This window comes from Spermophilus citellus, assembly GCF_964194105.1.
Source record: "Spermophilus citellus genome assembly, chromosome: X".
NCBI lineage: Eukaryota > Metazoa > Chordata > Mammalia > Rodentia > Sciuridae > Spermophilus > Spermophilus citellus.
Window position 1 is genome coordinate 3,502,999 of NC_138190.1, and position 12,245 is coordinate 3,515,243.

The 12,245-nt window shown below is 55.0% G+C and overlaps 1 protein-coding gene across 1 annotated transcript in view; it reads left to right on the plus strand.

The window, feature by feature from the left end:
* The window catches only part of STS (steroid sulfatase), a 61,828-nt gene extending 52,547 nt beyond the window's left edge, over positions 1-9,281 (plus strand). The window contains exons 5-6 of the mRNA XM_081276641.1: positions 2,781-2,902; positions 8,759-9,281. Coding sequence (XP_081132767.1) covers positions 2,781-2,902; positions 8,759-9,135 — 499 coding nt within the window. The 3' untranslated portion in view covers positions 9,136-9,281. The remainder of the gene's footprint in view (positions 1-2,780; positions 2,903-8,758) is intronic.
* Positions 9,282-12,245: the final 2,964 nt, after the last annotated feature.

The window sequence follows — 12,245 nt, forward strand, 5'->3', positions numbered from 1 at the left end:
GGGAAGGTGATTTTTATTCTCTCCCTGTGACTGGGGAGGATTTAAATTGAAGTGAGGCCATTAGGTCTTGTGGGACGTGCCACAGACAGACAACGGAGACACCTCTGTGTCCTGCACATACGTCCAAGTCTGCTCCGGAGAATAAAGAAGGACCTTCTCCCCACCCCAGCCTCAGTGGTTAAGTTTCTGAGGCTGACCTCCAACTTGTGATCCTCCTGCCTCAGCCTCCTGAGCTGCTGGGATTTCAGGCGTGCGCCACTGGATTTCAGGGACCCACAAGTGGCTGTCGAACTGATGTTGGGGTCCATCTGCACTTTCTCGTGAACATATTTCCTGAGTGGTTACCTACCTGCTGGAGAATTATTTTAGTACATGCCCAGACGCCCCACTAACACTGTGGTCCACTGAGACCCTCGGAGACCATCACTCACCAGGGCCTTCCAACCCGCTCTCTGCTTCCATGAAAACCGCCCCCGTGCTGCTTAACCTGACCCGAAATGCTAAAATGAGGGCACCTTCGAAAGGTTTGGTTAATTTTGCTAGCAGCATGGTCACGGGGGAAACCGATGGGGAGGATCTCACCTTTCCAAATTAAAAACAATCGCCAACAGACACCGGTGGCGTGCGGCTTTGGCTCTCTGTGCAAACTCGCTGCTGCGGAGGCTAGAATTAATTCGCAGCCCCCCGAGGCCAAACAGATGACAATTTCTGTCGAAAATGGCCGTGCTCTGTGTCACGTTGCAGGTGGACCCACCCCACTCCCCTGAATCATATTAGACAAACATTTCCAGCCGTGTGCTGTCCCCCCTGGTTCTTACCGTCCTTAGCCAGGAACCGCACAAGTGGCTTAAAACAATCCCAAGTGTTTTGATAGCGTAGACACCACTTAAAAGTTTAGCTCCATGGGGTCACTTTCCATTTTTCATCGCAGGAATGAGCTTCCCTGTGACAAGCCATATTTCTGCGGCACCGTTAAACGGCAGCTTTTCGGAGGGGTGTGATTTATAGCCTGCTTCTAGGAAGGAGGAGCGTGTGAGGTGTTGGAGGCTTTATTATTATTTTTTAAGAGCCTATCTGTGCATAGGAAGAAGGAAAACCTTACGGCGTAGACTCCATTCCCCTCCTTCACTTATACTAAAATATTTTGCTTCTCAAGTTAAGAAAAAAACTTTTAAGACGCGGAGCCTACGATTCTTAATGCAATCCCATTTGTTATTATTCCTACGATGATGATGATTCCAGTTACAAATGCCGATCTCATAAAAGCGCTTCCCTCTCCCAAAATCTTAAATCTCATGTTGAGTCTTGCTGGCACATAGGGGTTAAAATAAATAAATGAATAACAGATTCAAGAAGTTAAGGTTGAGCTGGGCAAGGTGGTGCACGCCTGTCGTCCCCAGCGGCTCAGGAGGCTGAGGCAGGAGGATGGCGAGTTCAAAGCCAGCCTCCGCCAAAGGGAGGCCCTAAGCAACTCAGGGAGACCCTGTCTCTCAATAAAATGCAAAATAGGGCTGGGGATGGAGCTCAGGGGTTAAGCACCCCGGTTCAATCCCCGGTACCAAAAAAATAAATAAATAAAAGAGGAAGCAGTGAAGAGATTTGTCCAAACCCTGGCGATTCCTCTTGCTCTGGGGAGTCAGGAGACACCTCCCCCAGCGACATGATCCAAACCTGTCGCTTTTCTCCACGGAGGGACTCCCCGTGGGCCATGCTCCTCCTTGCCCACCTCCTCTCCCTTCTGTTCCTTTCCCCCAGTTCTTTGCAGGCTCAGAGTCTGGCTTGAAAGGGATTTGAAAAGGAGGCACCTGAGGGTCCCTGCGGAAGGCTGCACAGAGCCAGCCCTCGCCTCCCGCTTCTTTCTCCTCCTCGGCTGAGATCAGCAGGCAAGCGGCGGCCCCGGGAAGGGAGCCAAGCCTGTCTGCGCTCCTGATTTCTAACTTATGATATAATAGGGTCTTTTCAGCCCCGAGACTTGGGTGCATTAATAAGGAGGGCTGAGGCTGAGCAGCGCGAGCGGCTGCCCACACATTCTGGGTTCTGAATAGCACCAAAATCAACCCCAGAAAATACCCTCAGGGACCAGAGGACCCTTAAATGCCTCCTGAGAAGACAGGGCAGGGTCTCAGCGTCTTCGTCCGACCAGGGAAACTCCGCAGCTGAGCCCTGCATGATGGAGCTGTTGATGGTCGACTCAGGACCAGACCAAGGCTTTGGCCCTTTTATTGAAACTCGTGGCTGATGGTGTCTGTGCCTTGTTTGCCATCGGGAGGGACACGGGACCACTGAGCCCTCTTTTGTCTTTTATTTGGAGACGGGGCCTCACGGAGTTGCTTGGGGCCTCCCTGTTGCTGAGGCTGGCTTGGAACTGCAGTCCTCCGGCCTCGGCCTCCCAGGCGTCCGGTTTTGCAGACGTGCACCACGGCGCCGGGCCGACTTGCGGTTCTTTATACTTGATGAATAAAGCCTTCCTCTTGTTGAAATGACCAGCAGGAAGGTGGGTTAAGGAGAAGCCGCTGGGAGTGGGGGGGGAAAGTCAGGGCTCGTGTCCTCGGCTCTGCACGAGAGTGACTGGCCGCAGCCCCCAGCACCGGTTGCTCTAATGCATGAGCGCTGGGCTCCCCTGCAGGTGGCCCCTGCTGCAATTGGTTGGTGTCCTTGGTGCTGGTGACGTCCCCCAGACCAGCACCTCAGCGGGGAAGCACATTCCCCGAAAGAGACTCCCAGGTGATGTGCGCTGCAGCCACACACACCTGACCTCGCCCCACCTCCTTCTCCTGCAGGGTCATAGATGGCCGAGACCTGATGCCGCTGCTCCAAGGGAAGAGCCGGCGCTCGGAGCACGAGTTCCTCTTCCATTACTGCAACGCCTACCTGAACGCAGTGCGGTGGCACCCGCCCAACAGTGAGTACCGGCCTCCCTGCCTCCCGGAGGCCACGCCGGCCCCCGGACCAGGAATGCGCTTTACTTGGGCCCCTTTCTCCTTCTTTCTTCTCTTAGCCTCTGGTCACATAGGTGTCCGTCCCACACTGTCCTGGCTCACCTGAACCGGTCTTCCCCAGCGGGGGGGAAGCCCCACCCCCAGCCCTGCTTTGCATTTTATTTAGGGACAGGGTCTCCCTGAGTTGCTTGGGGCCTCCCTTTGGCGGAGGCTGGCTTGGAACTCATGATCCTCCTGCCTCAGCCTCCCAAGCCACTGGGATGACAGGCGGGCACCACGGTGCCCGGCCCCTTTGCTGGATTTTGACAATTAAAGCCAATCTAAAATGCACGCATGTCACCGCATTCCCCCAACCCAGCGTTCTTTCAGTTGTGAGTTCTGCAGGGAGCACCGTCTAATGGGTTTTTCCTGATACCTGGGGACGTTCCTAACAAACCTGAAGCAACAAACAGACTCAAATTGTCCCCTCGGTGTGGTTACAGAGTTTAACATGTGTGTGTCTGTGTGTCCTTGAAAGTTAGTATGACAACAGAGTTCACGTCCCTAAGATGCCTGGGAGCGGATGGAGGGTAACACTGAATCCTATGTTCCAGAGTCAGAGGCTGAGGTCCGACTTTCCATTCCCACTGCAAGGGGGACATGCAACGGGCATTTTTCTGGGTGCTCTGAAGCTCATCTCTGGGGCTGGACGCTCCTGGGGAATGGGTGGCCCCAGCTGATGGTTTCTACTAAGGCTCAGGGTGATTCCCGACTGCTGGCTCCTCCTGTCCCTCCTCCTGTCCTCCTTCGTCCCTCCTTCCTGCCTTCCGTGTGCCGGGACAGAGCCCAGGGCCCCGAGCAGGTTAAGCCCAGGCTCCGCCACCAAGCTACTATGCGGGCAGCCTCTGCGGCGGACTCTCACCGGACCATCCTCTCTCGCTCCTCTCCAAAGACTTAACCCGGAGCAGCCCTTTCTTGTATTTTTAAAGTGCAAAATGACGCACCTGCCATTTGCCGCTGAAATCACACCAAGTTGAACGCTCCGGCGTTCTTCAAAAATCTGGATGGCTTCCTGGTGGGGATCATGGGCTCGGGATTCTGGGTCCATGGAACGATTCAATGCATGATGATGCAAATGGCAAATGCATGCAGCCAGCCAGCCCCCATGTAGAGAGACCCAAGAGGAACCTATTGGATCAGGGGCTGGAGGGACGCGTTATGTGGAGGAGTAAAGAGGACCGAGGGTAGAAATAGGGATAGGTGAGAAAAGCCAGACCCAGTTTCTGGTAGGCAATTGGCCCTGGGATAAAATTGGCTCCCGAGACAGGTGCCGGGTATCAACTCCTTTGAGTGCAATTTCTTAAACTCTTGGGTCTTGAGCCAGACACACAAAAACAGGAGAATCCACCCTATTGCAAAGCTGGGCTTGCTCACGTAGCAAAAAAGATCCTTTTCCTATCCACAGTGGGTTGCATAAATCACAATGCATTGTGAGAAGGACTTCTGATCTGTTTTCCCCATGAGATGCAAAACTCACGCACCACGCTTGGCCCGCCCTGGTTTTCGTGCGTGTCTTAGTAGTGTTTACTGATTTGCTGTTCCGTGCGAGTCATCTCTGCCGCAAATATTGACCCAGAAGCTGCTGTGTGCGATGCGGCTCCGTTGCACATCTGTCAGGGAGCAAAACGGACACGGTTTTCCCGTTGCAAGTGGCTTGCATTCTAGGGCATTCTGGGCCGCAGACTGCACCGGTGCTGGGAATAACAGGGTGTGTCGGTTTCCTCCGTACGTCCGGAGCTTTGTCCCAACCAGGGAGGTTGAATGAGGGCTTGTCGGGGGATTCAGCTTCGATGCTCAGACCTAGAGATGGCCAATGACCATCACAGTATGTGGAGTCCTCTCCAGGAGTGTAGACACAAGGCTTCGCTAGAGAGAAAAGAAATGCAGAAAGAAAGAGATTCAGGATCGAGGGTTTGGGCAGTGGTCTGCATGATGGATTCCCAGTTAGTCAGGGTCTCGCCTCGGCAGCTGGTTATGAGACCTCTTTGGTTTGCATTTGGCCCAAGTGGGGACTGTTGACACCCCATTCATTGGCAAACTCAACCCACCCAGGTCTGTTTCCCCTTCCAAGAGCTACGTTCTCTATGAAGTACCTCGCCTGGTTGAGTGATGTGAGTGAATTACAAGCTGCTGTCATTATTCCTGACATATTTTATTTGCTTATTTATTTTAGTACCCGAGAGCGCCAACTCAGGGACGCTTCACCACTGAACCACAACCCCAGATCTTTTTTTTTTTTCTTTTGAGACAGGGTCTCCCTGAGTTGCTTAGGGCCTTACCAGATAGCTGAGGCTGGCTTTGAACTCGCGATCCTCCTGCCTCAGCCTCCTGAGCCTCTGGGACATTTTTATCAGTGACGGGTTCCATGGGATGACAGCGCACACTGATGATACGATCCTCCTTGATATAAGTCAACTCTAAGATGATCGCGCACAGCCGTGAGATCACGTAAGGATCTCAGAACAGGTTAGAGGCCCGTGGTTACGTGACCCGTGGCTCTTGGGTCAAGCATCTTCTGCAAGCATGTCAGGTATCTCGATATTGTCTATAAATCATCTGTCTTATTATTTATTTGAAATCCCATGCTTTTATGAGGAAATGGGCAAAAAAAAAAAAAATTTACTTCAAGCCAAGCGCTGTGGCACATATCTGTCATCCCAGAGGCTCAGGAGGCTGAGGCAGGAGGATCGCGAGTTCAAAGCCAGCCTCCGCCACGTAGTGAGGCCTTCAGCTACTCAGGGAGACCCTGTCTCAAAAAATAAGAAAGGTTAGGAAAATGTAAAAAAGAATAAAAGTAGGTGCAGGATATGGCTCAAGGTGAAGTGTCCCTGGGCTCGACCCCCGCACTAACACCTCCTTTAGGATAAAGGGTTTGGCAAACCTCCTTCCCCGTGGAGAAGGTGATGGTCATTCTCATACTGACCGAGCATTCCTTGGGTCATCAAAAAGAGACATTTTGGTTTTCATCCAGTTTTGTTATTTTCTTCCTGTGATTAAGCAAAAAAAAAAAAAAAAAAAAAAAAAAAAAGCTTCCTTTGAAACAATGAGAACAAAAAGCAATTAGATAATCGAATTCATTCGAAAAGAATGTGTTCCTGTGTCTAGAAGGTCTCTCTTTTTCCAAACTCGGAGACGGGTCGCGGTTTTAACATCAAAACAGCTTTCCCCGCGACAAGGCGAGAAAAACGCGCGGGTCTTGCTCGCTGTTTCAAACCCGCATTTCCATTTGCAAATTTCAGCTTTTGAAACAATTTTATTGTTTTGTTAATTTAATTAATTTCGGGTCACGTGGTTCAATGTTGGAGGTCCACATGTCTCTCCACTGGCGTTTTAATACGTCTGACCTCAAAGTCCGTTAACACCACGGGCGGAGAAGGGCCCGCCATGGCTCTGGGTGACGTGTCTCCGTGCAGACGAACTGAAATCCAGATAGACTCTGGGAGGCCCCCGTGGGCCATAAGAATATTCAGACTCGCTCTCCTCCCGACCTCACCCTCCGGCCGCACCTGACCTTGGTTTCAGCTCGTGCGTGCGCGGTCCTGCCCATCTCTTTTTCTGTTGGCATCGACGACACCAAAATGCTTCCCGGGTACTCACGGACCTCTCCCCGGATCGCTCTCTCATTCCTTGTCCATGTCGCGGAGAATCCTTCAAGGTCACCTGCAGGGTGGAGCGTCTTCCCGAGGTCTGGTCCGCCTGAGAGCATCATCCATCGTGGTTGGCGGGTAGAAAGGATGAGAAGAACAGGTGCATGTGGGCTGTCTATCAAACGGAGCACCCGGACCCTCCCAGTGACCTTCTGTCGGGTCTCCCGTCCACTCCAAGCGTCCAGGAAGGCTGCGGGGTGGAGTTGTGTTGGGGACACCAAGTGCCCGAGCCAGATACTTGGTACCTAGTGATGGGGCTGAAGGCAAGTCAGGTGGCCAGGCAACGCGGTTTGGGTTCAGGGTCTGCCCGGGCGTTGGCGGGTCTTCAGCCGGGACCATGGTGCTCTTCCGTGGACATCGAGAAGATGACCCGTCCACCTGGTCACCTCTCTGTGTCCCTGGGGCTCATCCATGTCCTCTTGATTCCTCTGTGTGGTCTCCCTGGAGGTCATGGGCCCTGGTCTTTCTTCTGCGGGCTCCATCCCTGACGGTTTGGATGGGACCCCGACCGCCATCTTCTCCATGGGATACCCAACACGGTTTTTATTGATCATCTATTAGACGCCGGAGACCTCCAGAGCCAGACGAGTGGTGAGAACTGGTCATTGCCCCGCTGGGGATCCGGTGCAGGCTCACGGAGGGCCCGGAGAGATGGGTCGGGGGTCAATACCCAGCGGCGAGGCAGGGAGGACGGCGATGTGCCTGGTGTTCCTCATGCACCGGGTTTGCACCCTGGGTTTGTAGCGCATCGTCTCGGATTGCTCTCCAGCCCGGGAGGACTTGAATCCCATCTTCCTTCAGAACCCCGAGTCGGGGGAAAATAGGGACCTTAAGATACGCCTCGCAGCGCAGCCGACTTGGGAGCAGATGGGAGCCGCCGTGGGTGTCGCGGGGGTCGGCCGCGGCCTGGGCTTCTCTGCTAACGGCCCAGGGTCGGCCCCTGCTGCCCAGCACCCTTCTGGGAGCCAAGGGACCACGGCTGTGGGGTGCAGCCGCTCTGAGGGACCCCCGTTGTGTCCTGGGGCCTGGGGGGGTGGGAGACGGGGCCATGCACCCCTCAGCTCGGGGACCGTAAGCCACAGCTCCGTCTGAGGAAGTCTGGATGCTCTGGTCCTTGGGAAAGTGAGCCCTGGGCTCCGCCTGCTCTAGCACCCCGTCCAGAGTCCACGCGCACGGCTGTCAGAATCGAGTGGGAGACACGGGCCCTTCCTGGCCTCTGTGGAGGCAGCCCGGCCTCTCTTGAGGCTGCCCACGGCGGGCTCTGTCACTGTGTCACCGAAAGCTTCTCTTGGAAGCCATGTCCCGCGGCCAGAGGACAGTGAGGTGCTGCCAACGCGTGCGCCGAATCGGAAGGTGACTTGCTGCGTTTTCAGCTCCGCTGGAGACACGGACCGAGTGCCCAAGTGTCTCCCGCGGCCTGGTGTGTCCTGGACGCCTGTCACCCGGCCTTATCTGCGGAAGGCAGAAGGGCCAGGCGCCTCTAAGTGACTCCGACGCAGGCGTCTCATCGGGAGCCCCGTGGACTCGGGCGGGCAGCTCACCCGGCTGGCCCCGACGTCTTCCCAAAAGAAAAATAAAACCACCGCGGGGTCAGGTTCCCCCTGCACGCACCCGCGTAGGAGGTCACGGCTGCTCGGGGGCAGTGCAGACGCCCGTGTCGAGTGCTTCAGCTAGATTCTGCTCCTTCGTGTCGGGTTCTGATCCGCTGATCACGAAGCCTGCGGTTGCCAACTGGGGACCGTGGCATGAAGAATGCACATCACCCTGGCAGCCTAAATGGGTCTGGGGTGGGTGTGGGAGGGGGCTTCCCCTTAGAAAGGTCTCCGGTTTCCCATGAAAGGCCTCAGGAAGGTGTGCAGACCCGTCATCCCAGCGGCTCTGGAGGCTGAGGCAGGAGGATCGTGAGTTCCAAGCCAGCCTCCACCAAAGGGAGGCCGTAAGCAACTCAGGGAGGCCCCGTCTCTAAATAAAATGCAAAAGAGGGCTGAGGACGGGGCTCAGGGGATGAGGGCACCTGAGTTTGACCGAGGGACACGTGCTCACCTTCTCAAAGCCCCCGCAGCGTGGCTCTGCCTTTGTACCCAGTCGCAGGTGGCTCTCCCCCGGGCTGACCCTGTGTCCTCTCCCCCGCAGGCTCCTCCGTCTGGAAGGCGTTTTACTTCACGCCCAAGTTCCACCCCCAGGGCGCCAACGGCTGCTTCGACACCCACGTGTGCCTCTGCCTGGAGGGTCACGTCACCCGCCACCGGCCGCCCCTGCTCTTCGACCTCTCCACAGACCCCGGCGAGGCGAGGCCCCTCACCCCGGAGACGGAGCCGCGCTTCCAGGACATCCTGAGGGTCATGCAGGAGGCCGCGGACCGCCACACCCAGACCCTGTCGGACGTCCCCAACCAGCTGTCCCTGGGGAACACCCTGTGGAAACCGTGGCTGCAGGTCTGCTGTGCCTCCTCCTCGGGTCTGTCCTGCCAGTGCGACCAGCAGGGGCAGGAGCAGGGGACGAGAACCTAGCCGCTGGCCACAGACGGGCCCGGGGCCACGCTGTCACCGTCGGCAGGAGCCAGGGGCTGGCAGGGCCGCGCACGCCCGTCCTCGTGGGCCTGCCGTGACCCAAGTCCTCCGAGCGGGAGGCAGGGGACACTCGTGCCTGACCCCCGTGCACCGGAAAGGCACCGGAAAGCACAGAGCACCCCTCACTCCCCCCTGGGCCAACACGTGGGGTCCATGGGGGACAGACGCGTCCTTCCCTCGATCCCCCGAAGCTTTGCCATCGGCCACATGCAGACGACGACGGCGACCAAGTGTAGCAAGAGCCGCTCAGACCTCAGCGCTTATAAGGAGGACCGCCATCTCTAGCAGACGGTGCTGACGTCCAGTCCGGGGTAGCGGGAGGGCAAACGAGTATCGATCACCCCGATGACATGGGACCCAGGACCGACGGCACTCACCATGTACATACAGATAGATAGACAGATGGACAGAAAGACACAGATGTGCCCTATATTTATATGCATGGATATCGACACGTCCCCCGTTTATTCCTCTCCTCAGGAGGGTTCACATGCCAACGACCGTCCCCCCACTATTTAAATAAAAATCAATAAAAGCTCACGGGGTCCTCCGTGAACGCGGCGTCAAATCCTTCCATGACATCAGTCTCCCTGAACCTCACTTTCATCCCGTCACTGATGGTATCGCGTCTGGGTTCCAAGGTTTCTTTGGTCCGTGGACCTTGGGGTCCCCAGGGCACTAAGGGAGATACTGCACTTGAGGGGATCCCTTCCAACAGCATTCAGAAGGACCAGCGTGGAGAGTCTGTGTTGTTTTCAGGGTTGGGGACGATTCCTTTTTCTTTTCTTTTGGAACCAGGGATTGAACTCAGGGCCACTCAACCCCTGAGCCCCCTCCCCAGCCCTATTTTGCATTTTATTGAGAGACAGGATCTCCCTGAGCTGCTGAGGGCCTCACTTTGGCGGAGGCTGGCTTGGAACTCACGATCCTCCTGCCTCAGCCTCCCGAGCCGCTGGGCTGACAGGTGTGCACCACCGCACCCAGCCCTCGGTGACTTCTTGATGTGTCCACACTCGGGGGGTATTTTCAGTTCTGGGTGTGAGCTGCAGAGGGAAAAGCCCAGCCCGTGTGAGCACCTTGGTGTGGTTTATCCCGTGGCGGAGACACCCGTCTCCGAGCCACCCTCAGATGCACAGTGAACGGTGTTTAGTTAAAACCTTCGGTGCAGGTGAGTGTCCAGGAAGCCCCTGGTGATGGGACAATATCTGTCGGGGGATTACGTCACTTGGCCACCTTTTGGAGACTCCTCAGGCGCCCGATGGGTGTGGGATCAGTCATTTAATCTGCAAACCGCCAACAGCGCAGGAAGCACCAAGCAGCCCTCTCCCTGCACCTGGGTCGAATTTAAAAGTGCCTCCCAATACCGAGGTTGCCTTGAGAGTCCGGGGCGTTTCGAAATCCTCTTTATTTGCAATGACCATATGGATTGTGCACTGCCACCCATCCGCCATCGGAAAGCTTTGCTGTTTGTTTGTTTGTTTGTTTGTTTGTTTGTTTTTACTGATTTATGATCTGTCTTTTTTGCCTGGCTGCGAGGCACGGCGACTTATTTCCAAAGAATCTTGTTGATATCCTTGTGGAGTGGCGGGTGCACAAGATGGCTTGGAACTTGGGCACGCAACAGCTAAAATCAACTACCCACCCGGCAGTTCAGAAGGGGCTACCCTAATCAAGAAAAATGAGATGGTGGCGTTTGCAGGTCGATGGGGGGACCTAGAGAATGTCAGCTGCTGGGGGAACCCACGGGAGCGACCTGTGGGGTGTCGGTCGGCTGGGTTTTACTAAAAGCATGAAGTTAAGTCATGTTGAGCAGCTAGACAGCAAGACCTTTCCGAGCACCCGAGATGCCACCAAGAAGAGGTAGAAATAAGAGAGTCCCGGGTCTCAGCGATGACAGGGTGCAGCAAGGTCCCATTACTGCCCTGGAAGGGCTCCCAACAAACTTTCTTTTTTAAAAAAAAAAATTTGAATTTGTTTTAATTAATTATACAAGACAGTAGGATCAAATGCCATCATTCCATTCTTCTTCATGGCCGAGTAATATTCCATTGTGTATATATACCACAGTTTCTTTATCCATTCATCTACTGAAGGGCACCTCGGTTGATTCCACGGTTTAGCTGTTGTGAATTGTGCTGCTATACACACGGATGTGGCTGTGTCCCTACAGTGTGGGCTGATTTTCAGTCCTTTGGGTATAGACTGAGGAGTGGGACAGCTGGGTCAAATGGTGGTTCCATTAGCAGACTGGGGGTCAGGGGTGTGGCTGTCTGGTACAGGTGCTGCTGCCTGTGTATGAGGTCCTGGGTTCAATCCCCAGCACCATTTGTCAATCAATCCATAAAGAGGAAGCAGGAAGTAGTCTGGGACACATTGTGTTGGTGGGGTAGAGGCCTCGAATATTCAAGTGCCAAAAAGCTGAGTCTTTACTACTACCTTCTTTTTAATCCCCAAAGACTAGAAATGTGAATATAAAATAAAAAGCAGCATTCATGTGTTGGAAATGACCTGCACCTCTTAAGTCCTGGCTGAAATCTGATGTCTGTGCCTCTCACATGCACCCTGGGCTGCACTGACCGGTTCTCTGCTTGGCCAAACTGGACTCAGGCTCCAAACCTATGTGTGCTCGTCCTTAAAGAATCCAGTCTTAGCCTGGCACGGTGGTGCACGCCTGTAATCCGAGAGGCTTAGGTCAGTTCAGCTGGAATCCCCTTCTGAGGGGTCCACCTACCTGACCCTGCACCGCGGGCTAAATCCCCACTTTGGGGGCCGAATTCAGAGTCCGGGCCACCTCTCTCCCCCACTGTACCCGGGGCCCTGAAGACAGTCTTCCTTACGCACCTTTAACTAGTGTCATTGGATGGTGATTTCTTTACCGTCCCCCACTGCAATGCAAGATCTGCCCTGGGGCCGGGCCTGGTGGCACACTCCTGTAATCCCAGCAGCTTGGGAGGCTGGGGCAGGAGGATCGCAAGTTGGAGGCCAGCCTCAACAACTCAGTGAGACCCAGTCTCAAAATGAAATATAAAAAGGGCTGAGATGTGGCTCAG